The sequence below is a fragment of the Hemitrygon akajei genome, chromosome 13 (genome assembly GCF_048418815.1).
Source record: "Hemitrygon akajei chromosome 13, sHemAka1.3, whole genome shotgun sequence".
Classification (NCBI taxonomy): Eukaryota; Metazoa; Chordata; class Chondrichthyes; order Myliobatiformes; family Dasyatidae; genus Hemitrygon; species Hemitrygon akajei.
Window position 1 is genome coordinate 78,251,414 of NC_133136.1, and position 27,319 is coordinate 78,278,732.

At 39.4% G+C, this 27,319-nt stretch overlaps 1 protein-coding gene across 7 annotated transcripts in view; it reads right to left on the reverse strand.

Annotated features, from left to right (window-relative positions):
* The window catches only part of slit2 (slit homolog 2 (Drosophila)), a 421,836-nt gene that overhangs the window by 19,611 nt on the left and 374,906 nt on the right, over positions 1-27,319 (reverse strand). For 4 of the 7 annotated variants that reach the window (XM_073064925.1, XM_073064922.1, XM_073064921.1 and 1 more), the window contains 6 exons: positions 23,081-23,220; positions 18,322-18,348; positions 8,457-8,550; positions 4,208-4,345; positions 3,581-3,821; positions 2,474-2,604 (listed from right to left, as the gene is read on the reverse strand). In XM_073064925.1, coding sequence (XP_072921026.1) covers positions 2,474-2,604; positions 3,581-3,821; positions 4,208-4,345; positions 8,457-8,550; positions 18,322-18,348; positions 23,081-23,220 — 771 coding nt within the window. The remainder of the gene's footprint in view (positions 1-2,473; positions 2,605-3,580; positions 3,822-4,207; positions 4,346-8,456; positions 8,551-18,321; positions 18,349-23,080; positions 23,221-27,319) is intronic. The other 3 variants (XM_073064928.1, XM_073064926.1, XM_073064923.1) reach the window with 1 other exon arrangement.

Sequence of the window (27,319 nt, forward strand, 5' to 3'; positions counted from 1 at the left end):
AGAATGGGGAATGGACAAATAGAGAAGACAGAGTAGGGGAATCACATCTCAGAAATACACATCCACAGTGATTTAACCATTGAAGTACTGCCAATGGTACTAAGGAAAAACATATGATTTCTCATTAAGTGGATATACAGTTCCTAAAACAAGAACCACAGATGTGCGCACATGCATACACAAGAATGCAGGAACAGAAAGGAGCCACCTGACCCCTCAAGCTGCTACATTTCCCAATATCATCATTGCTGATGCACTCTCAGTCTCGACTCCTCTTCTGAGCCAATTCTACCCAGCCATCAATCCCCCAATCATTCAGAAATGTACTCTACTTGAAATATCTACCTGATCATTTCTGGCTTTCACTCTTGCCTGTCAATGTGTAAAATGTAGCCCATTTGTACGTTTGAGAACGTTTGTTCATTGCTACAGTATGATTGCAACACTTCTGAATATGCCAGAATCAATAATCCATCAGAGCATCACCAATTCTAATAAGTGTTGGAACAAACTGATTTAGAGAAACCACATCAATTCATCGTGAGTTTTCAGAAAAAGACAAATGGATTTCAGCTGAAACTTGTCAGTGTCTGAATATTTGAATGAAGTGATAAGAGTTCAGGAGGAAAAAAACTGTGCTTTCTCCAGTCTCAGTCTGGATTCTTCTTGGTGAGGTGCTTTGTCCTGAGGCTGGTATGACCCAAATCACTCAGTGTCAAGTTTTCCATATATAATCCCAGGGTTCAGAGGAAACTGAGGAATTAGGAATGTTTCGTGTGGGCAGAGCCTGCCTGCAGACCTGCTCTGATATTCCATTTTAGGCTGAGAAGTGCTAGGGAAATTACGGAATTGTTCAGCACTAAACACAACTGGTTCCCATTTTTTATTGGATTCCACTAGGCTTCTGCCCTACTTCTCAGCAGGAACACAGAAGAGCTAGAGGTAACATTTAGAACATTTAGATCCAGTGGCAGTACACATCTCCTAAACTAATTTGAAGAATTTCTGGCCACTGGCATTCCTGTAAATGAATAATTATTTTCTTGAACTGCATTCAAATTCTGCTCCAACTAATGTGTGTAAGTCTTATGGGTAGGAATGCATTCATGGTGAAGAGGTCAATACTCCCCAATGCCATTAGGCTTTACAATTCAACTGCCAGGACTTAAGAACTTTTTTTTTAAAGCTATTATTAATGCTTTTTGAGTTAGTGATTTAGATGCATATCATATTATTACTGAGTTAAGTATTGTATGTACAACAAGTGTATGGGACATTGGAAAAAATGTTGAATTTCCCCATGGGGATGAATAAAGTATCTATCTATCTATCTATCTATCTATCTATCTATCTATCTACTTGTAATGTTAACTTTTACTGAAGTTAATACAACTTTGGAAGCAAACTAAAATGAACATTTGGTGCTTTATTACATATTTAAAGCAAGCAAGTTAGGTCAAACTTTGACCCATAACGGATCTTCTGTAAAAGGTGGCTACCTGGATGACTAATTGGTTTCAGTGGGCATGAGCTGGTCTTTTACTCTCATTGGTTAAATAGTTGCCAGAAATGCTGCAGTGATTCAATGTGAAGACGTTATACAACTTTGCAAGGGTGGAATGTGAGCATTATTGTGAGAAATTTCAGGCCCAACATCAAAGAAAAGATATGCTGGCTGGCCCTGGAGGAAATCCAGAGGAGGTTCATAAGTACGATCCTACGAATGATAGGCGTTACATATAAGGAACATCTGATGATTCTGAGCCTGTACTTAATTGATTTCAGAAGTAAGAATGGGGATCTCATTGAAACCTACTGGATACTGAAAGGCCTGGATAGAGTGAATGCAGAGATGATGTTTCCATTACTTGGAGAGTCTAGAATCTGAAGACACAACTTCAGAATAAAGGGATGTCCTATTTGAAGTGACACGAGGAGTAACTTTTTTAAGACAGATGGATGGTGAGTCTATGGAGGCCAAGTCGTTGGGTATATTTAAGAATTTAAGACAGAGATTGATAGGTTCTTGATGAGTAAGGGGGTTAAGGATTATGGGGGAAAGGAGTGAAAATGGGATTAAGAAGAAAATCAACGATGATCGAATAGCAGAACAGGCTTGATAGGCCAAGTGGCTTCATTGCATTCTTGTATCTTATGAAGTGGAGGGAAATTTACTAGGCGACTTCATTAAGCTATGAGATAGGTGCCTTACTCATGTCTCTCACTCCCATGAAGAAGGAAATTACAAAATACACTTCCCATTAAAAATCTCTTATCTGCATAATTTGATTATTTGCTATGCTGGTTCGAACATAATTGTTTGCATAATGCATCTTAATTTTTCTTTTTTTTTGTAATTTATATTTTTATTGAAGTTCATCATCAAACATTTCCACAAGATGTATTTCAGACATTGCACATATATATCATATATATATCACAAATTATGGAGCAGGCTGTGGATGTCACTCACCTGTAAATGGCAGATGCTGGATATATACCTGTGTCATAACTAACGCGTACACGCCCACGGAAGAGCTCCACAGCTATGTGATCATTGTCTCCTTTGTACAGCAAGATCCCGTTGTCTTCATCTGTAGCAACCTGGGGGTTGTCAAGTAGAAATATCAGCTATTTGGTCTTCATTGAGATAGCACCCCTTAGAAACAAAAATGTAAGAAATGAAGGTCCCCACATGTGAAAGTTTTCAACCAACTTAAAAGGCTTTAATGAATCCTTTTTCAAAAGTACAAATGTTTGTACTTAGCAGATATTTCAAAACTTGTATGACAAATGTATAAAGCAGTGCTTCTAATTAAATGTAAATATTATTATTACACCAGAATGACAAGCTTCCCTTTTGCCTGAATAAGTAACTTCTGATCCTATTGAAATTGTTTTCTCTACATTTTGCTTCACATAAGTCAATCATGATGGACGTGACTCAAAGGATAGCAGAACACTTACCAATGCACTCTCTTGATAAGTTGCAGATTTATTTGGCAATATTGATACTTGAGATCTGGGTGTTCCTAAACCACACCTAAGGCCATTAACTTAGGTAAACAGAAACGCCCTAGCAGGAGTAGACCATGTCGCTCCTTGATCCTGTTCTGTATTTCAGTGAGATAGTGATTCATCTACATCACAGTTTTATCCGGCTCAGCTTCATGTCCCTTTGTACCCTTGGCTTACAAACACCTCTCCTGGTGATACAACTTGCTTCTAAGACAGTACACTGTAATTAAGGTGGATAGAAGTGCAGCCCTGATGCCTCAGTTAGTCTTTCATCTATCAGACAATACCAAACTTGAAAGCAAAGTGGACTGTGAGGAAGAAGCAGAGTATTCATTTAGCTGCACCATGAGTCCAGTTCTGACTTCACACTATTGGGAAAGATGAGGATTTTATAAAACAGATGTATTTTTAAAAATGCTGTTGAGAAACTGGAGTCCTGAATGTGTCCATTTGATAAACTTCTGAAGTAATAGTTACTTTTCAATGACTAAAATTTCATGTTTTTGAAACTTTACAAATATAGTGCTCAAATATTTGTGTAAGTGGGATATATTTTCCTCACCTGGAGAGAGATATTGGGTTGTAGATGAACGTTTGGTGAAGGAATCTGTAGGTAAGAATCTCTGTTCACGAAGTTCACACTGACTAATGTTTCACACTTGGCGCCCTCGTATCCAGGTAAGCACTGGCAAACAGGCTCATTTCCAATCTCAATGCACTGCGCTCCATTCTGGCATTCAAAATGATCACAGGGACTGGTGCGTGGCAAAACCATTGGTGGGGCCACTTCACAAAACAATCCACTGCAAGACAGCAAATCAAGAAATTAGTGCTCCAGCATTTTAAAAATGCTGTACACATAACCAATCAACAGTCCAAGACTGAACATTTACTGAGCCATCAGGCGTTCAGGCACATCAGAAGTGTTTGGAAAGCAGAGTATAGAAGCTACAAAATCTTTGACATCTGAAAAATATATTGAAAGTATGATGTGCCCTGGGTAAACTGTTGCAAAAGTTTACCATACACAGAGATCAGCATAGCATGCACAGTAGAAAAAGCATGGCAAGACCATGTGGTCAAAAGCCTTTCCATCACACCCTTTATCAATTTTCAACTCACAGACAAGAGTGCATTGCACTTTAGGAAAATCCCTTATATTTCTTGTGTGAGTTACACCCAGACCTACCTGTAGCCTTCTGGACAAATGCAGGTATACCCATTGACCGCATCGATACACTGTGCATTGTTTCTACACTTGTTCTCCTGACAGTCATCATAGTCGATGTCACAATGTTCACCAACGTAGCCCGGTGTGCATTCACATCTGTAAGAGAGAAAGTGTACTCCAAAATAGAAAATGCAGGTAAAATATCCAACATAAGTTTTCTTTGAAAAGGCACATCTCTATTTCATTCTTTTGTATACTGTTTGAGTAGATTTTGGTTATTTTCCAAAGAAATCCAGGTTATATGACTCTGGAGTTCCATGGTGCGAAAACCTTTTTTTTTTTAAAAGATTCATCATCGAAGGAATAGATACAATAATTCCAATTAGAAAAGCAGACAATCTTCCAGACCTACAAATTTAAAGGGGAAACAGGTTTTGCTGGACTACTTTCAGATTGAGTATATTATGGTTATGTAGTACCATCATAAACTCTATAATTTCTATTTAAATGTTTTTGTATTCCTTCACTGGAAGGTTAGCAATGTTTGCTCTGAATACAGATTGGCCTCAAAATCTGTGGGGACGTTGTAATGCTGCCGGCAGTGTGTGTGGTGTATATCATGCACAACAAGTCTGCATGCATTGGCACGCAGAAGTTATTATGTACCTGCAGGCTGATAGGAAATACTATGACAGCACCTGCCTTGAGCTGGATGCTATCCAAACTACAATGTTTTATCATCAGAATGGTGGCAAACATAAACCACTTATTTAATAATTGTACACCTTTCAACCATAATACAGGTGAGAGTTGCATCCTTCAACAAAAGATTCAAAATCACTTTTCATGCAAGGTTCCATTTGATATATTGTGATTCAAATTTATATTTATATGCAAAGAAACTCATTACAAGTTAAGGTACCATATTGTGGCATCAGCACATTGTGCTCTCTCCAAAATCTATTCCATTAAAGTCTACGAAGTTTTGGAGACTGGGTTCGAGTATACTAATGCTATAGTTTAAAATAATTATCAATACCACCTGAAATGTAGGCAAAAATTTTTAATCCAAAACTCTCACCAACTCCCTTGAAATGCTGAGATATTTCATAGGTACCAGCTTGCCATGTATGTTAATCTACTCTGCAAAGTCCATCTTGTCTTTAGACATAAGACAGAGGAGCAGAATTAAGCCATTTGCCCCACCAAGTCTGCTCCGCCATTTCATCATGGCTGATCCATTTTCCTCTCAACCCCATTCTCCTGCCTTTTCCCCATAACCTTTCACGCCCCCGCTAATCAAGAACCTATCAACCTCCACCTTAAATGCACCCAATGACCTGGCCTCTACAGCTACCTGTACCAACAAATCCTACAAATTCACCACCATCTGGCTAAAGGAATTCCTCCTCATCCCTTTTCAAAATTGATGCCACTCTATTTTGAATCTGTGCCCTTTGGTCCCGCACCAAAGGAAACATCTTCATCATATCCACTCTATCTAGGCCTTTCAACATTTGATAGGCTTCAATGAGATCCCCCCCCCCCCCCCATTCTTCTAAATTCCAGTAAATACAAACCCAGAGCCTTCAATCACTGTTCAAATGATAAAGCTTTCATTCCCAGAATCATTCTTGAGAACCTCCTCTGGTATCTCTCCAATGTCAGCACATCTTTTCTTAAATAAGAGGCCCAAAACTCCTCATAATGCTCCAAGTAAGGCCTCACCAGTGCCTTACACAGCCTAAACATTAACTCCTTGCTTCTGTATTCTAGTCCACTTGAAATGAAGGCAAACATTGCATTCGCCTTTCTCACCACTGATTCAACCTGCAGATTAACCTTCAGGGAATATTGCATGAGGACTTCCTGACCATACACTTCTCAAAACTGTAGCCATCAATTTCATCATCCAAATTGTTAACATACAATATAAAAAGAAGTGGTCCCAATACAGACCCCTGTGGAACACCTCTGGTCAACAGCAGCCAGCCAGAAAAGGCTCCTATTATTCCCACTCTTGGCCTCCTGCCAATAAGTTAATGCTCTATCCATGCTGGTATCTTCCCTGTAATACCATGGGCTTTTATCTTATTTAGCAGGCCCATGCGCAGCATCTTGCAAAAGAGCACCTGAAAATCCAAGTACACAGCATTTACCGATTCTCCTTTGTCTATTCTGCTTGTTATTTCTTCAAAGAATTCCAACAGATTTTACCTTAAGGAAACTATACTAACTATGGCCTAGTTTGTACCCCAAACCACAATCAACTCCAACATCTTCCCAACCACTGAGGTTAGGTTAATTGACCTATCATTCCTTTTCTCTGCCTCTCTTGTTGAAGAGTGGAGCGACATTTACAATTTTCCAGTGCTCCACAAAAATGCCAGAATCTTTCAGATTCTTGAAAGATTATTACTAATCCCTCCACAATCTCTTCAGCTACCTCTTTTAGAACCTTGGGGTGTAGTCTATCAGGTCCAGGTGACTTATCTACCTTTAGACTATTCATTTTCTCAACCACCTTCTCCCTAGCAACAGCAATTGCACTCACTTCTGCCCCTTGACCTGTCTGAACTTCCGGCATACTACTAGTGTTTACCACAGAGAAGAATGTCACAAAATACTTATTCAGTTTGTCCGTCATTTCCTTGTCCCCCATTACTATCTCACCGCAGTCCAATATCTACACTTGCCTCTCTATTGCTCGTTATATATCTGAATAAACTTCTGGTATAATTTTTGATATTATTAGCTAGTTTACCTTTATATTTCATCTTTTCTCCCATTATGTTTTTTTAGTTGCCTTCTTTCTTTAAAAATTTCCCAATCTTCTAACTTCACACTAATTTTTGCTCTACTATATGCCTTCTCTTTATAGGGCAATAGGATAGCATTTATTTTTAGAAGGGGTCCATATATGTTTATTAATTTTGTCCTACTTTTATCTTCAATTCCCTAGGATACCAAACTCAATTATATAGTTTCTGGACAAATCAGAAAACCTTGAACAGACTAGAGATTAAAGTATGAGAGCTTTGGCTTTATGGTTCAATTACCGACCATGTTTTTACATTGATACACTAAGTTTTTCATTAAGATTGACTTTTAATGTTGTACCTATCATTACAGTCCGTCAGCTTTCATAAAAGCTGCAATGAAGGCTTTAAAATGTTGTTTGTTCACACAACTTATATCTCATATTGCTGTGTTATTTAACAAATATGATCAAGGAAAAGAAATTTCAAGGAGAGAATGAATTTTAAGCTTTTATCAGACCTGGATTGTACATTATTTGATGCTTTCTCCAATTCTCTATATTGGCATTGAGGCAATGGAGGAAATGAAAAATGATTTACAAAGTTGATTAAAATTCTGGGAAGTCGCAATAATCAGGAAAGATTGAATAGGCTATTATTCATTACACTGGATATGGGAAAACTAAAAAGTTGCCTGGTAGCAGTCCTTAAAATTACAAAGGTTCTTGATACAAAGAATAAGGCAGACTAATAAATGATGAATTGTGGAAAAATTGCTTCACCAGGAGACTACTGAAAATAAGAAACTTTCTATTACATGGAGTTGTTTAAGGAAGTATGTAATGGGAAGTTTGTTAACTATGTGAAGACGACAGAAATACAAGTACACATTGACAGAATATAGTACATGGAGACTCTTAGTGACACACATAGACTGAAAGCTGTTCTTCTACTGACAACCTATGTAACATTGTCAAAGAAAACCAAAAGAGAATAAAGTTCCATAAACTCACTATAATTCTTTAAAATGAGAAGGTACACAAAGGTTTGAAACTCAGTATATTCAGTATTTCATCTATTTTCAAGGCTTTAAATATAATGCAACTATAAATGTAAGCATGAAATGGCCCTGCTACCATATGTATGTGGTACAGCTTATATGTGTGTGTGGCAGACCAGTAAATTTGACAGATCTCTTTTTAATCATTCGTTACAGTAGGTATAAGCTCACTCCCATGTATGTGATGGGACTCCTCTGTGTCAGACTCAGTTGTTAGCAAGCAGCTCAGAGGCTGGCGGTGCTACACTCAGGAAACTTCTGTGGCTGCCAACACAAAATAACAATGGCCAAACTCTGTCCCAAGGTGTCTCCTCCTTTCTTGTAGCATGTAAATGTCTAATGTAAATGTAAATTTTGTAGATTCTTCATTTTCTCTGGTCAACAGAGGAATTACATTGTGACCAAAAACTGACAGCTCTGTCATCCAACAAATAATCCCTCTACGTACTTGAATCCCTTGACAGTCATGATACATTTGGAGTCGTGCTGGCAGGCGTTCAGCTCCGGGGCACAGAAGTCCAGTTTCTCTTCACATAGTTCACCTATGACAAAATGAGAAAAAGGCTACAAATTTATCCCCCCACCGTTGCAATGAGACTTAAAATTAACGACAGTGTAACAGAAAAGAGATCTAAATTATTGTGTGGAAACTATGAGCTCTAAATCTTAAGCAGAAAAAAGCTGAGAAATTCTCCATCTTTCTTAAAGCTGCTGATAGAGTTGACGTGATGAATGGTTTCATTATACGGAACAAAATACTGAATGTTTTTCTTTGTTGATCTTCCCTAGGTGATTCCTGAAAGGACCGTGTTATTCAATCATGTGAAAAACGATGGATTGCACCAAAGCCAGACAACACCTGCACTCCCAATAGATGGGGCTGAGGTACAAGCCACTAAATGTGTTTATTCTCCAGTACATACCAAATTTCCCAGTTATTTAAAACTAAATGGGTGATCAATTCAATTTTCAACTGAGGAAAGCAATGCAAATGTCTGCTTTCATTGTATTATCTACATCATTTTGTGAACTGTCATGGTAAACAGATGAAGCCACTGACTTAGTTACAGTAACACATGCCGAGGTATTCAGTGCTCTTCTTTCTCCTTGCCATTCCCTACAAGCAGATCAGGTGTTTGCACCATTGGATCGACTTCCTGTCAAACTATTCCAGATTTATTCAACAGTACTTCATTCAATGTCACTCGTTTAATTTATATTCTTTTTCTGCAATGGAGTCTAAGTGATCTATCAAGGTCATATTAAGTAAATAATTGCTAAGAATTATTATTCTGTGCATGTCATTCTTAAACTGTCCCAAGAGGACATTCTCCCTGGATCTGCATTTTCAAGTCGATCTGGAGCCTGGCTGAAACTGACTTTGGATTTGGGTGGTGTTGGAATCTACTTGCATAGCCTTTTCAGAGTCAAGGAGAACTTGCTTCCACTCTGATTTTATAGACTCAGATGTGATTAATGATGCCCAATTTGAGACCTACAGATTTGTCCGGGGTGGGGCAGGAGATGTGTGATGGTACAGGAGGTTGTGTTGTTCAGTCTGTGCTCCTTCATTTGGTCTTTGTCAGCTCCCACTGAAAAAACTCAAGGTGCTGATCACCATCCCAGAAACTCCTTTTCTATTTTGAACCAGGGATTTCCATGAGTTCGAGGAAAATGTTATATTTTAAGGAAACTTTGAAAACATCCTCAACCTATTTCCATTATTTTTGCCATCTTGTTGTTTAGTGTGTCGGCGTGAGGAGTCGAGAGTCAGACACTCAAATGATGAAGCCTGCCATGGGAGCTAGCTGAGTGGGATTAGATTCTCAGTGAAGGGGACATTGGTCTGGGAAAGGATGCTGGCACTGATTCACCTGTTCTGCTATGGTTTGGGAAGATTTTGTGCAGAATGTATTGGAGATACCTCTCCAACAGTCATCATCAGAATGGACTACACCATATCCAACATGACTGAAGGCCAAGAAAGCTGAATTGCTGTAATGTATTCCCAGTGCAAATCTTGCTAGAGACACAAGAGGTTGCAGATGCCGGAAACTGGAGCAATAAAAATTTGCAAGAAGATGTCAATGGGTTGAACAGTGGAGGAAAGGAACTCTGTATCAGGGCACCTTGCTGGATTCTGCTGAATATGTAGGAACAACAACAAACTAAAATCCCTCTCTGACTCCTGCGCCGTTCTATCATCCGCAGTTTCTGTCTTCTCTCCTTAGATGTGGCTATACATTTGCATATCAATTTATTTCAGTTCTATTAAAACACATTTGCCATCTCACTTGTCCCAGTGAAGGGTCCTCATCATGAAACACTGGTCCAGTTTCTCTGTCCCTGATGTTCAATATGTGTTATGAGATCTACTCAAGCAAGGAGAGGGGGGAGAACTATGCCAATGACCTTTCAAAGAAGGTAACACATTCCACATCAAGCTTCCTTCGCATAAAAGGCACGAGAGAACAGACAGAGGTGTGTTTGAAAACAGGTAATTGTTCTATGTACAATAAAATATACGGGTTGCATACAGAAATAAAAATGGAAGTATTGCCGGTTGTCACAAGTAAATTTTCTGAAACCTTTTTTGAACTAACTTATTTTAATTTTTCAAATAAAGAAAACAAACAAATTAAAACTGAAATCTCATTTGTTTTCGCAAGAGGTCTTGGGTTCCAAGGGTCAGGGGTGGAATTACCTGCCTCATTCCCCTGCAGCATATTCTTGACTATGGTGAGACCAGAAACACCACTCACCATAATGGTGCAAAGGAGACTGGTCCAAGGACGCAGATGGGGATCAAAGTCTGAATTAATTTAACATTTTTGTTTTTGCAATATCCCTTACTTATACGACACAGGGTCAGCACTGAGAAATTTTTCACAGGAAGATTTCTGACACCTCTTTCTCTCCTGGCTGGATCACAACTTACGGCCAACTATCAAGAGATGTAAACTAACTCCAAAACTTCACTCGTCCTACCCTGTGGACTACAGCAGGGCAACATCTAGACAAAATACTGGAAACACACAAGCAAAAAAGCTGAAGGAACTCAGCAAGTCAGTCAGCATACACGGAGGGGAATAAATGGTCAAAGTTTTGGGCCAAAACCCTACACTGGGACTGGAAAGGGAGGTGGAAGAAGTCAGAATAAGAAAAAGGGAGGGGAGGTGGGGGGTTGTGAAAGGAGTCTGTTGTATATTTAATATTTCAGTAATACTTCAGTAATATTTTGATGTATTGTTTAATTAAGCATTCTTTGTTGCTTACATAATTCATTATGGGTTATATGTAAAGACATGTGAATGGCATATGTCATTACGGAACCTCGTCATTTCTCCATTGCGTCGTAAGTGAGCGTCTCACTTAAAGTGAAAACAAAACACCTGCCTATGGTGTTTTTCTTTCGATTAGTTTTGGAGCTACACAACATAACAGTGGTGATGAAGTATTTTAAAAACGAACCTGAGATGACTACCTACCTGTTGAAGCATGGCACGACGTTTGAGTTTAATAAAAAACAGTGAGACTCTTGAGTTGAAAAAAAGCGCAGCGAGGTGCTTAAGTAAAAAAAAGGTAGAAGACAGACAAATTCACAGGTTCATAAACAGTGAGTATTTATAGTAATAATCATAAATTTAAAAAGCAGAAAAGGCTACCTACATTGGAACATACACCTGCTTGATTGCAAAAGGGATAACTGGATATTGTATATTGGGTGAATTGAACAGCATTTAAAGCAAATGAAACAGCTAATGAAAAGTGAGTGGCAGTTTTGCTGAATTCATTGAGTTTGAAGGCATATAGTTTACTTAGAAGTTTAACTGCTTCAACCAAACCAGCTGAAATGAGCTTTGTTAATATTGTGAAAGTAGTATAGGAACATTAACCATTTTTGATTGTAGAATGCTTTAGGTTTCATAAGTGGAATCAAAAGGAAGGGGAGTCCATTTCAGCAAACGTGGCTGAATTGAAGAGATTGTCCGATAATTGCCAGTTCAATGATGAGCTTACAGATGCACTGAGAGATCATTTAGATTGTGGGGTCTTATAAGAAAGCATTCAAAAACAGCTTCAAACTGAAACACAACTCCCTTTTGAATTGCTGCATCACTGGAAACAGTAAACAGAGAGTCAGTTGAGTTGCAGTCACGGATGAAAGTGAGTGTGAACAAAATTGCTGCATCTGAACAGAAACTTGTCTAGCTGAACAAATTATGTTACTGTTGTTGCAAGAGCTCACATACACCAGACCAATGCAGATTTAAATGCAAAACTTGCAGAAAGTGCATCAAAGTAGGACACGTACAAAGAGCCTGTCGGCTAAACAAAAATAAATGTACTGCACAGGGGACAGATGGAAAGAGGTAAAACGTCCATCCAGTTCCTTATACCATTCATGATAAAGAAGCCAGTGAGTTAAATTGCTTGGATGCTGAAGGAATTCCTTCCAAGGTTGAGTGGAACACCAATTCACCAGTAGTTAAAATGATTGGTCTGGCAGAATTTAGTGACTTTAAGGTCATCAGCAACCCTGTACTGAAAGTTGGTTAATACCCTCTGCCCAAGGTAGAGGGTATCTTTGCAAACCTTTCAGCAGGGAAACACTTCAGCAAAGTGGACTTAGCTGAGGGCTGCCTACAGATAGAAGTGGAAGACGATTCCAAAGTGCTTCTCACCATAAACACTCACAAGGGGCTTTGCTGCTATAATAGACTTAATTTTGGAGTTGCATCTGCACCTGCACTTTGGCAGAAAGGTATGGACCAGGTTCTGCAAGGCTGCCCAGGAACACCTTATTACCTGGATGGCATCATTGTTACTAGTAAGGATGACATTGAACATCTCCAAATTCTCAAGACAGTGCCAAAAAGATTAGAAGATTATGGGCTCAGAGCATAACAACTGTGCATTCTTTAAACCAAGCATCACTTACTGAGGTCATACTGTTGAAGCACAAGGATTACAAAAGTGTGCTATGAAAATTAAAGCTGTGCTGAATGCCCCAAGGCCAAAAGACGTGTCACAGTTTCAGTCCTTTTTAGGATTTGTCCATTTCTGTAGCAGGTTCATGCCAAACTTGAACTCCTTACTACAGATCGGGAAGAAATGGTAATGGATGTCTTTTGCCTGTGATGCCTCACCTATGGTATAGGTGTAGTTATGACACGTGTTATGAGTGATGGAAGAGAACACCCTTAGCCTTTGCATCGTGTTCCCTTATCACTGCAGAGAAAAATTACATACATATTAACAGAGAGACCTTGACGATGGCTCAGCAGTGTTCAAGGATGGCACTGGAAAACTCCGCTCAGATTTGGGGCACAAAACATGTCAACTAGTACATGTATGGGAGAGAGTTTATCCTCATTAATGACCATCATTCACTCGTGTCCATTTTCAATCCACGGAAATATGTTCCACTAGTGGCAACAGCACAAACTAAGAAATGGGCTCTGTTTCTTGGAAAACTGAATTATAAGAATGAATTCAAGAGGACATTGAATCATGTCAATGCTGATGGTCCAGTTTACCCTTATAAAGGGAAATACCTGAAAATTTTACTGAAGAGGACACTCCTCTTGACGTATTCTCTCTAATATAAATTGAATGTCTCCCTGTTATGGCAGAGATGATCTAAATGGAAACCAGGAAAAAAACCCACACTGTCTCAGGTTTACATGGCCACCCAAAATGACTGGAATGTGCAGCAGAAACTTCAGTTCCCCCATCTTCACCAGCGCCTGGGTGAACCTGACCTTGATGGGGGTTGGGGCTGAGTTGTTGTTGTACCATCCCAGCTGAGAGCTGCAATTTTGGAGGAGCTACATGTCGGACATCTAGGCATAGTCAAAATGAAAGCACTGGCTCAGAGCTTTGTCTGGTGGACTGCAAAAGATCAGCAGATCGAGCAGCTCGCCATGCACTGTCCAGTAAGTCAACAAGTCTAGAAGATTGCAAGAGCAGTGCCTCTTCATCGTTGCGAATGGCCTGCGTTTCCCTGACAGAGGATTCATGTCAATTTTATTGGATCACTTCCGGGCATAAATTTCTTGGTAGTAGTGGATGCAGCTACAAAGTGGCCTGAAGGGGTCCCAGCGGCCTCCACTACAGCCTTGCACACTATGATGTGTTGAGAAGCTTCTTCTCAAGGGCTGGTGTTCCAGAACACTTAATCAGTGACAATGGACCTCTGTTTGTTGTGGAACAATTTCAGTCATTCCTGAAAATGAAAGGAATGACTGTACCATACCACCCAGCTACAAAATAGCTTGGTGGAAACGTTCCTCAAGAGTCTAAAGAATGCATTACAAGCAATGTCAGCAGAACACACCACACTGACACTGAATCAGAAGCTCGCCAATTTCCTCCTTGCCTATCGCAATATAACACACTCCAAACCAGCAGTTCACCAGCCACACTGTTCCATGGTCGTCCCTTGCATTCATGCTTGGATTTCCTCAAACTAAATCTCAGAAGAGGATGCAGGACAAACAACTGGAGACAAAGTGAGGGTGCCTCAAACAAGGAGGTTTGTCACTCCTGGATAAGCAGACCTGACTTAGGACTACAGAGGTGATCAAAAGTGGGTACTTAGAAAGATTAAGGATCAAGCTGGACCGTTCTCCGACATAGTGGAAATTGCATCTGATGTCATCTGGAGACGACGCATCGATAGTTGATGAGAGCAGAGTCAATTGTTCAAGAAAAAAGGTGTCCAGCACTGTCAGGACTACCTTCTGCAACCCTAGAGTTAACTCCTACAACTAACATGCAGGAGGCCCTAGAACTTTAGATTGTTTCACAGCCACAAATCTCTCCTGCCAAGCAGAGTGACCAAACCCCGACACCGCACCCCACCACGCCCATCAGGAAAGGACAAGAATAAGAAATTATCAATAGTGCTAAAATTTTTAGGCCTGAATGGGACAATTTTAAATTGACTATGCTGTGGATGTCTGTACAGTAGTTGTATTATATAGCATACTGTGTATTTAGTTGAGATACATTCTAAATTAATTTGGAGTTTATAGCTAAGCAGGGAGGATTATTGTGTATTTAATATTTCAGTAATATTATAGATATATTGTTTGATAATGCATTCTTTGCTGTCTACTTAATTAATTAGTAGTTATACGTGTGAATGGCACGTGGCATTACACCATCACGTCATAAACAAGCATCTCGCTAAAATTAAGAACAAAGTACACATGCTATCCTGGCCTACCAAGTTTTTCTTTCAATTCAGTTTGGAATTACATTACAGAATACAAGCTGGAAGATGATAGGTGAAAGCAGGTGAAAGGGAAGGAAGATGAATGGGGGAGGGGGAAATGAAGAGAAAGGCTGGGAGGTGACAGATCGAAAAGGGCTAAAGAAGAAGGAATCTGATGGGAAAAAGGGAGGAGAAGGGGCACCAGAGGAAAGCAGCTGAGGAGAATAGAAGGGGTTAAGACAGAAGCCAGAATGGGAATGGAAAAAGCAACAAGGAAGAGGGGAAGAGGAAAGAGAAGTTAGAGAAATGAATATTCATGCTGTCAGGTTGAAGGCTAACCATATGGAATATGGGGTGTTGCTCCTCCAACCTGAGAGTGGCCTCATCGTGGCAGTGGAGGAGGCCATAGACCGACATGTTGGAGTGGGAATGGGATGTGGATTTAAAAAGGTTTGTCACCAAGAAATCCTGCCTATTCCTGATGGAGTGAAGGTGCTCAATACTTGAGATCACTTGCTCCGCAGAAATTTTGGGTCCTGATCCTTCAGTTCAGTTTTCAAAAGAGTCTTTTGAAAGGTCACTTCCAGAATATTACAACACAGATTCTTTCTGATACTACAATCCAACATCTCTGTCAAGCAGTGGGCTCTTAATCTTACCAGTGGGCTGTGGAAAATAACTCACAGATGCATCATTGGCACTTCTGAAGCATTTTCATTCTTCACTAATGGCTCATGGTTGAAACTAATTTATGCATTTTTATGTAACAGGTATGATATATGCAGCATATCACTGCTACAAAATTTAAAGTGGTATTATTTCTACACGCATGAGAAGAAATCTGATGTTGGCTGCAGGGAATTTTTAAACTTGATTTTGCATCATTAGTTGGGTGTTATTGAGTTTGATAAATGCACAGCTTCACTAAATCAGGGATAGAATGAGGTGATATTCCTTAATTATGTTTGTAATTAGGAAGTATGTGTATTAAATGAGAAATCACACTTCATATTTAGTCTGAAGTAAGATAATCCAAAAGGAATAGATTCCAGGAAGCCTCTTGCAACCAGTTCAAAGCTAAGGTGAAAAGGTTAACCACAGGTTATTAGCATAATCTTCTACTAATGCTGAATCCATTGTGCTCAATTTCCTTCCCAATCATGATCCAAATTAAAAGTTTTATATTGGTGGCAATATTAAAAACAAATTCCAAATTAAAGGGTGAAAAAGTGTAGTTTCATATGTGGCAAGTTGTGCCAATTAGCCCGTACAATATTTTTGTTATTAGGCATTGAGCTATGACCTATATCCTCCAAACAATCACGATTTGGTTCTCCTCTCTCTCCTGTGACATGAAGAATCCTAAACAAAGTGAGTTGAAGTACTTTTTCTTATTTCCCCCAACACTGATTGCTTAACGATCTTTTGACAGATGTTACACCCTGTTTAAGACCTAGAAATTCTCCCTCTGATGGAGCCTTCTGGCCTTTCACAGAAGTGTATGGGAACCTATGAGACTTCCTTGGTACTCATTTCCAAACTCACTAACAGCTGTTATACTCAAGATTAACACTGTTGCTCAAAAAAATACTAAGTAATGAAGGGAAGGAATGGAAGAAAATAAAACTAAATATTGGAAAGATGATGTTGAATACCTATCTCAAGCATAAATATTTGGTCTTTATGAATGCATCATTACATATAACTGAAAGAAATTACCAGCAGGATAGTAATGACTATTCACTGGGAGCAGATAATTATTTGTTTGTTCTGCATCATGCAATGTAAGATTATTATCAAAAGTATTTTTTTGGCATTAAGTGTTCACTAAGTTTTATTAATAGTAATTAATACACTAAAAAAACCTGATTTACTTAATACTTCCTAGGCTTGGCATTCAGGGTACTCCTTATCAAAGAGAAATATGTGTATAGTTACTGAAATTCTCCTTTGAAACAGTACCTGACCTAGAGTGACCCAATTTATTGAAATGTACTGATGTCAGCTATGTGTGAACTGAAGGAGCACAGCTCCTATCAGTGACCCTGATTTAACTTGAAAATAGAACAACAGGACTGTTTAAGGCAAGAGGCAGCATTTATTAAGTATGGACAGGTGCAGAAGGGAGCTTGTGATTCCACTCTCCCCTCATGACAGGACAGCTTGTTCATTTAACTCCATCTTTTGTCCAGACCATTATTTCTAGAAATAAATGCAGAGTCAAATCCAACTTTGTCCTTGGGGATTATTGTCCCAGCATCAGTGCTGTGACACATCAACTGAAAAATATTCATCGACTGATTTGGACTGGATTCCATTAAAAGAAACATTGAAGATGTCAGGAATATTTCAGTTGCTCACCCTGAGATATGTGCCTTCCACTGTCAACTTATTTTCCAATGTGTTTCTTGGGATTATCAGTTTATTCTTGATTGTTCTGTATTTTTGTCTCTGTGCTTACTTTATTCCACATTCTCCCGGATTGTTTACTTTAACTGAATATGGTTTCTTTTGCCAGAGACAAATGTAATAATCTACATTAAATGACCAGCAGGCAACACAGGATAAGCTGCACCTTAAGATGCACTAGTCGTTTTTAGTATGCAATAAGGAACAAAATCTGCTATCTCATTAACGAAGGCGGCAGATCAATGTAACAGATACATCACAACTGCATCATATTTATCTATTTAACTAATCTAATGCGCAAGAAATTGCAAAGAGCTCATTAACAAGGAGTTGATACTGCCATAATAAAGAATAACTGTGTTTCTACATAAAATACTACTAGGAACTTGGAATAATTTTTTGTTGCATTACAAAAATGAATTTCCAGTTACCCCTCAAAGGGAATTAGCCGAGGTTTTTCTGGAGACGCTCTGCTTGACTTGACTTCCTCATCTATCTCACCATGATGTTTTCAAAGAAGGGGAAATGGTAGTAGTGCAGCAGGGCGGTGGATCGAGGATGTGGGGTAGAAATCATGCACCTCGTTTGAAAGGAAACAGCAGGCGACAGGAAGAAGGAAAATATGATCCAACTCTAACAGATTGTGGAAAACAAAAAATGGGAGAAACAGACTAGGACTGACCTTTTTCCACCTCATTCAGATTAGCAGCTTGCAGTGACAAGAGACAGAGAAACAAGAGATTTTCTGAGTTTATTCTTTTGCAATACACTAGAACAATATAATTCAGCAGAAAAAATAATCAGTTTGGTAACTATTTAAAGTTTTCATTCATCCCTTTCTCTTTCTGGCTTTCTGATTAAATTCTGTCATTTTTTTATATTAAAAGCTTAGGCCATTTTTAACAGAGTTCTTCCTGACAGGGGCACATGCTCCCCATGTAGATTGCAATCATTTTATCCTCATGCTGTCATTGCAGTGGTATAATTTATCAATTAGTTTACATTTTCTCTATATTTAAATTCATTCCCCACACCATCCCCATTTTCCCCTTTCCTCCTGATAGCACTGAATGTCAATTAGATACAAATATGATATTACCTAACTCACCACTCTTTGAATGCATGAATATCTCATCATGGAGCATCAGCAGAATGTGGATGGCAGGAATCCTCAGAATTTAGCTTTATTATGTTTTCCATTGATATCCATGCTGAAACCTTTCTTGCATGGTTTCCCTACACCACAATTCTAATTGACTTTCCCTTTCCCCATTTACAGTGGAACAAAGTTAAACTGTAACCCATTAATTATAAATTTGCTGAGATTGGTAGCTTAAAGCAAACGAGAAGCCCAACCAACCTGAGGCTTTCCTGGCTGGTGAGCTATTGAAATAGTTGACTTCTATTTATTTATCATAATGACTAATTTATATCACTTTAATTAACCATTCTTCATTTGACAAGGTGGTAGAACTACATTGACAGTGTGTGAAAATTTTGACATAGTAAATTAAACGTATTCTTTTAGAGTTTGTGATAATGAGTGTGCTTAAATTGTGTTAGCAAATTACAGTAATAGTTTAGTAAATAAAATGAGTTGATTTAATGTAGTGGCAGACTTGAGTCATTAGGTTTTCTGACTTCAGTTCTAACCAGATGTCAGGAAATTCCATAGGTAATTGTTATTTCTTGACTTGTTGATAGAACACCTAATGCCACAAAATGATTTGGCAATGCACATGTAACAGGTCCAAGCCAGTCACCAAGAAAGCAACACAACTGACAACACCCACAGATCTGGTATAAACAGCTGTTGCTCTTTGTATTAACATCTGTACACAGCTGCATTGTGCAGAGTAGCCTGGAGTTAATTGAGCTGCAGCTGGATTTAACAGCAAATGCTTGCATTTATATAGTGCCTTTCATAGTACTTTACAGGAGCTGTATCAGATAAAATTGTCCAGGAGTTGTCCAAAATTTTGGTAGAGGTTTTAAAGGAGAATGGGGTAGAAAAGCAGAAACATGTGAGAAGGAACATCAAGAAAAATGACTAGGTAGTTAAAGCACTGCTGCTAATGGTGGAACAATGGAAATTTGGGAAGGATAAGAAGCTACAAATAAAATGCTGTAGAATGTGGGAGAAGTGTACAGAAAGAGGGAAGGTTGGGGTGATGAGGAATTTGAGTACAAGGATGAGAAAGCTAAAATCATGTTGCCACTGGACAGGGAGGTAATGTTGGTTGGTGAACACAGGGCACTCACATAAGTGTGAACGTGTGAATTATGAGCTCAAGTTTCCAGGGAATAAAAGCTTGGAGGGAAGCCAGAATTTTACTTAAATACTTCGGTTAGGGGTCACAAATCATTCATGAGGGTGCTGGCAGCAGATGAGCTGAGGTAAACATAGAAATCAGTGACATTATAGTGTAGATGTGAAAATTAGTAATTTTAATGATGGAATTTGTAAGGGTTTGGAAGATCAGCTCAGGGTTAGATAATATACTAAGGTTGCACAGTCAGACTCAGCCTCTGACAGTGGCTCAAAACTGCTGCTTCCTGAAGGAACGATTAATGACATGTAATAACAGGAACCCTGGAGCTCAGCATGCTAGGTAGTACCTTAATTAGAGTCATAGAAAAGTACAACACAGAAACAGGCCCTTTAGCCCATCCAAACCACAAACTGCTTACTCCCATCGACTTGCACTGGGACCACAGCCTTCAACACTCCTAACATCCATATACCTATCCAAACTTCTCTAAAACGTTAAAATTGAGCTTGCATCCACCAATTGTGCTGGTAACTCATTCCACGCTCTCACGACCCTTGAGTGAAGAAGTTTCCTCTATTGTTCCCCTTAAACTTTTCACCTATCACCCTTAACCCATGACCTCTAGATACAGTCCCACTCAACCTCAGTGGAAAAAGCTTGCGTGCATTTACCCTATCTATACCCCTCATAATTTTGTATATCTCTATGAAATCTCCCCTTAAGCTTCTACATTCCATCTGAAATTTAAAGTGAACAATATCCAGGATGTACACCAAATCACTGAAACCAAAATGCTAATTTTACATTATTATCAGAAGTTAAAATTTATCCTTTTCAGTAGAGAAAGAAACAATTAATTAAGGTTTACATGCGACCTTCTCAAAGTGACCTGATTATCACTAAAGGATTTGCCAAATTATTTTGCCTGTTGATACATGCCAAAAATGTAAATGCTTTGACACAGGCCATTGCTGCATAACATGCCTTCCTTCTCAAGAGAGTGAAGCTCTGGAAAATTGTCACTGCATAACTTTAAGTGGCACAAGTGACCGTGATGCTCACGTACTGAAACTGGATTGAGCTCACTGGCTTACACGAGTTCAACTCAGTTACAAAATTTACTGGTGGTCTGGTTGTCTTGCTCCTCCTGGCCTGCAGGGTGCTAGACATCGTGCATGTCAGGGAATGAACGAATGATGTATGAGGGAGGGTGAGAAAACTAGGTGAGTGTGATAGAGATCCTCAAAAGCCAGGATTTCTCTTTTTACAATTGAAGAGATCTTCTCAGCTCCAAGACTCAAATCACATTATTAGGGAGCTGCACTAATTTGTACAGAAAAGATCTGAACGTCGTTTATCTTATATAATAGCACTAATCTTCACCAAAGTAAATGGAGCTAGAAAATAGCTGCACTGTTTACATTTTTTGATAGAGTGTTTATTTATGCATCTTGGTTGACTCCCAGAACAGCAGGGAAGAAAACCCAGTGAGAGATGTTACTCTGGGTAGCAGGTAAGTTCTGATTTTGATGGAAAAATATCCCCATGATAATTATGGCCCTTTTTGTAAGGATTTTAGAAGTGCTGCTAAATTCTTCTTGGTATTTGGGGACTAGGCCGTGGCTGTCAAGATACAAAGGCTGTCAAGATATCAGCGCAGTCGCAGTCTCAGGAGATCAGCTCTCTGGATTTTGCTCAAAGTGTCGTGTTAGTATAAAATGTAATTTTATTATTATTGCATCATAGAACACAGCAGCTGCAGCAACTACAAGAAATCTGCATGAGAGAATATTTTTTAAAAATCTGAGCAAAATGTATTTGCTAGTGTAGATAAAAACTGTTTCACTGGAATGTCTATACACTGCTTACTTCCAATTTAGAGCTTCATTTTGTGCATTGTACAACAGTTAAATTTATCACTGGGAAGGCCATGTTGTGAAGTAAAGCAGGCAGAACTCCATACCATAGAAGCCTGTGGCTCTATTCCCTCTCAAGCTACAACAAAATGCATGGCAGCTTTCTTCTGCCTACAATAAACTGGAAAGCTATACCAAATAAATATACTCAAGGGCAAGATGACAGAGTTCCAACACTAACATTTTGTTCTGTTTTTGTTTAAGTTTGATGCAAGTGACACAACTATTTCAAGTTAGGTTGTTGGCATTCTCCCCATTGTATTTCTTCTGTGGTAAAAGCCATCCAGACATCCACCTCTCAAGTCTCCAGAAGGCTTTGGTAAATGTCTTGTTAAAAATGCAGCAGTGAAGTCGAGAGATTGAACTGTACCATTCCTTTGCCAAACTATTTTGTGTTAGATTAAGACCAGTAATCACAAAAATTCCATTCAACTGCAATTCAGACAAAAGACAAGTGGAAAACTAGAAAAGAGCTTAGAAGGTATTTTACATAAATTACCACATAATAGGTAATTGTTGATCCCATTGAAGAAAATACCACATAATGGGAAATTACTACCTTCAGGCTTAATCACCTGTCAAATATCTCAACACTTGGGAATTTAAAGCCTAGATATTCCATTTGCAATGTCAGTACTGAGCACTTAATATATTATTGTAAAATACGCCATTTGTCTACTATCTTAAAAGGGACATTAAGCATTCATATGTGAGCATTACTAATAATAATTTTAGACTTAAGATTATTTTGCAAACTAGCTCATAATTTTCCAGCATACATATATATCTCACTGTGTACTTAAGTGCACTAGACAGACTAAAAGGTTTCCAGGTTAAATTTCTGGTCTATGTTAAATGAGCTCATCTTGGCTGGAGTGCTGACAGACATGGATGCTACAACTGGCTTCACATGAAGCATAGGCACGGCTGAGTTACCCGTGGAACCATAGTCCTAGCATGGGTCAGCGCCTTCAGGAAAGAAGAGATATAGACAGCAAATCATAATGATAGATGTGGGGGACAACATCAAAAACAGCCAATCACGATTTCCTATGGCAGAATAAGTAGTCCATAAACAAATACAGCAAACGTTGTCTCATTTTCATTCAATGTTGCCGAACAGAAAAAATGCATATCTTAACAAGTTTTCTATTGCGCTTTACACATAATTACTTGATATACAAGTAAATTTACCCGCGTGCTCACAATGTACATCTGTTTGCTGATAATGAGATTGCTACAAGTGCCGTACCTGTATACTCAGGCGGACAGAGGCAGGTGTAGTTGTTGATTCCATCAATGCAGGTGGAATTATTCTCGCAATCGTTGTCCTCACAGTCATCAATATTTACTGCACAGTTTTCACCTTCAAATCCATCAGAACACGAGCACCTAAGGAATAGGAAAACTCACACTTAAGCACCAGAAAGCAACCTCATGATACTATGAAATTGTCTTCATGAAAAGGAATGGGTAAGGCCTTCTGCCAAAATAATCAAATTGCCAAGGACAGGGGTCACCTAGATAATGAAGACATAGATGTCTAGAAATTGCATTTCTGTCACACTTCACGAGCTATATGAAGCATTGATAACAAATTTGCAGTGATTTAAAAAAGAATTGGAACATCCTTGCTTTAGGAAATTGTCATTCTGCTCTACACCATTTAAGAAGTGTCAAGACTTGACCCATGACTTCCACATATTGCTGGTGTAGGGCAGGCAGGCACACGGGCATGTGCTCAAACCCATGGGAAATGCAGCAATATATGATCTTTCCATGAGAGCTGCAGGAATGCATGATCCGATTTTTCTTTGGGAGAAGGCTGGATCTTCTGCAGTAAATGGATACAGACATGTCAGTGCAGGCACAAAATTGCATTCTTATGTGTCTTTTACATAAAAATTGGTGTAATTTCTAGGCAAAGTTAAGTGAGCTGACTGCAAGATTGACTTAGTTCTTACTAGTTCATTATGACAGATGCAGAGCAATCTCATCAGTCTCATCCCTTTATTTCCCTGCACCCTGGATCGAGTATGCCCATCAATCCCTCTTTGATCCTTTTATCACTTGCCTGCATTAAGTGTTCACACCTTCAAAACCATCAGCCCTTAAGCACCCGACGAAATATGAGCACCTGTTTCTTCAGACGCTCAGCTTCCGATGGACTTAAAGGTGAGAATTATGCGGCGAGCAATGATGATTGTGAGGACAATGCTGGTGGGAATATCTATATCTGCACTTATAGGATCAATAACTACACCTGCCTCTGTCCTGAATATACAGCAAAAGGACTTAAGAAATCATGGCAATTTCATTATTAGCAAACATTAGTATTAACTAATTAAAAAGCAGGATAATTTGTTCTATTTACTTAACGATTTGAGAACGTAAAGGAAATCTAAGTGGTCACAACAGGAATGAGTAAACTTCACACAGACGGCACTGGATGTCAGAGTTGAGCTTGGGTCCCAAAAAAGCAGTAAGACATCAGTGCTAACTGCACACTGCCAAATTCAGCACGAGAAAGTAACCTCATAACACTATCTAACTGCCCAAATGAACAGGAAGGGGTATTCTTACTAAAGCCTCCTGATACCATTACTGAGATGCCAATGTTGACAACCATTCCAGTGGCTACAACATGTGGTTTCAGGAAGCCAGCCAGCCTGTCAGTCAGTCTAGGTGGCTTAGTTACTGTAATCACAACATCTCACCCTTTCACTCCCTTCCCTTTCTCCTGTCACTGTCTCCTTTACTCCTCCTATGCCCAACACCACCACTTAAGGTTTTGCTACTAGAGGTACATTTTTTTTTGCCAAAGGAGGATGAGATGTTGAATTAATCTTAAGAATAGCCATTATCAGTATAGAAACTGATCCCTCAGCAGCGCTGAGATAGGCATTGCTGTCACTTTCCCTAGAAATAATACTCTCTAAAGAATCTGTTGGATGCAATGCAGAGGTAGCAACAAGACCATAAGATATAGGAGCAGATATAAGACCGTAAGACATTCGGAGATGCCTCGCTGCCAAGTGGTCACGTGGTACTTTTCTGAAGACTTGCAAATCTATCTCAGGATGGAAATAATTCGGACTCCACGGGGCTGCCCATCATGAAAGTATTAATATAATTTCTTTAATGCTAGTGCATCACTGAATTTGTTGACCTGGTGTAAGGAAGAAAGGCTGCCATTAGCACCTGCCTGACTGCTTTTGGACTTCCCGCACTTTACGAAGCCAACTCCACAGAGTGCGCAATCTGGCAACTAGTGCTGAGACTGCCAACGCAAGCTCATCAGGAAAGGATATAGCAAATCACACGCAAGTCCGGTTTATAAAAAGTAATGAACAAATTTGAAACAACACAAGAGATTCTGCAGATGTTGTCAATCCAGAGTAACACAAACAAGATACTGCAGGAACTCAGCAGGTCAGGCAGCATCTAAGCAAATGTATAAACAGTCAACATTTCGGGCCAAGGCCATTCATCAGCACTGGAAAGGAAGGGGGAAGACACCAGCATTATAAGGTGGTGGGAGGGGAAGGAGGACAAGCTAAAAGGTGATAGGTGAACCAGGTGGTTGGGAAATATAAAAGGCTAGAGAAGAAGGAATCTGATAGGAGAGAAGAGAGATGGGAAGAAGGAGGGAGCACCAGGGGTGAGGAAAAGAGGAAAGGCCAGAGTGTTGAATTAACTTGATAGTAAATGAACCTTTGAAGAAGAGGAAGGGGAAGGGAAAAGAAAGAAGAGGAAAAGTTACGGGGAGTGGAAATCTGTGTTTATACCATCAGGTTGGAGGCTAATAGATGGATTATGAGCTGGTATTCCAATCTGAGCATCAGCATGTCAAAACAGGAATGGGCTTAGGAATTACAATGGCTGGCTACCCGAAAGTTCGCTTTTGATGATGGTACTTAAAAAGTGTCTTTTTAGAGGTACTTGACAAAGTGGTTCTTTAATTTATGTCGGTCTCACCAAAGTAGAGGAGGCTGTATCAGGAGCACAGGATGCGGTAGATGACCCCGTAGATTCACACGAGAGGTGTTGCCTCAGCTGGATGGACTGTTTCAGGCCATGAATGAGGTGAGAGAGGAGGTGAATGGGCATTTTTCTCACTTGCAGAAACTGTGCCAGGAGGGAGATTAATGGAAAGTGATGAATAGACGAGGGAATCACAGAGGGATTCACTGAAAGAAGATGCCTTTTAAAGTTACAGTTATGTAGGGTTATAATAATAATGGGTAACGGAGGAGAGTGTCTCCATAGAGAATGCAAAAACCAATCGAAATCCAGTGTAACAGAAAAAGCACATTTATGATGAGTGAGAGCTATGTTTTGGTCTCCAGCATCACCTCTATCTCCATTCACTGTAGCAAGCAACCTATATTCCATATCAAACCAAACACTTCATATCTAGACGTGCCTGAACATGTGTGGACCTGTCGCCAAAGCCTCAAGGTCCCATCATAGAGTCATAGAGCAATGAAATACACCCTTCAGTCCACCACCTCCGTGCTGAAAATCAAGTAACTACCTGTGCCAATCCCATTTACCAGCACTTGGTCTGCAGCTTTCCAAAACTTGTTTGTTTAAATACTTCTTAAATGTTGTTACTGCTTCCATTCTCCACTCAGGCTGTGTATTCCCGATTCCAACCACCCTCTGGGTGGAAATATTCTTCCTCAGATCCCCTCTAAACATCTTACTCCTTTCCCTAAGCGACACACTTTAGTTTTAGCATTATTGTATCTGCCATGAAACATTTCCTAATATCTATCCTATTTCTGGCCTCAATAGTTTGTAACTCTGTACCCAGTCCCCTCCCAGTCTTCTTCACTTCAAGCAAAACAAACCTGGCCTATCTAGTCTCCTGTCAGAACTAGAATAATTCATCCCAGGCAACTCCTGACCAATGTTCCCTCTAATGTTTGCGCGTGCATGTGCGCACACATCTTTTGCTACTAACGCACCAAGGAATTTAAACTGCGCACAAAAGGCTGTCACCCTCTATCTCACTGGCATGTTAAGGATATTTCGCGATTGTACACAATCACATTTCCCTTTCCGGTTTCTGATGTGGACAGTGCTGACAATGTGGAAGTTGGGATGATTCATCTGCAGGTTTTAGAACTGGCTTATTTATACTGATTTTATTGGAGAAATTATTCAGTGCACACACGTTGTCCCTGGGCAAAAATCTGCACACCACATGCAAGATTTTTGCGTACACTGGTCATTACAAATTAGAGGTGACTTATCCACCTGAAGACCTTTGGGTTCGCCTATCATTTTTTTCCTTTGTAACAGCAATGGCATTCACTTCTACTCCCTGACACTCACGGACTTCTGGCACACTGCTAGTGTCTTCCATAGTGAAGACAGATGCAATTACCCATTACATTCACCTAACATTTCTTTATCCCCCATTACATCCTCGCCAGCATTATTTTCCAGTGGTCTAATATCAACTCTCACCTCCCGCTTTTAT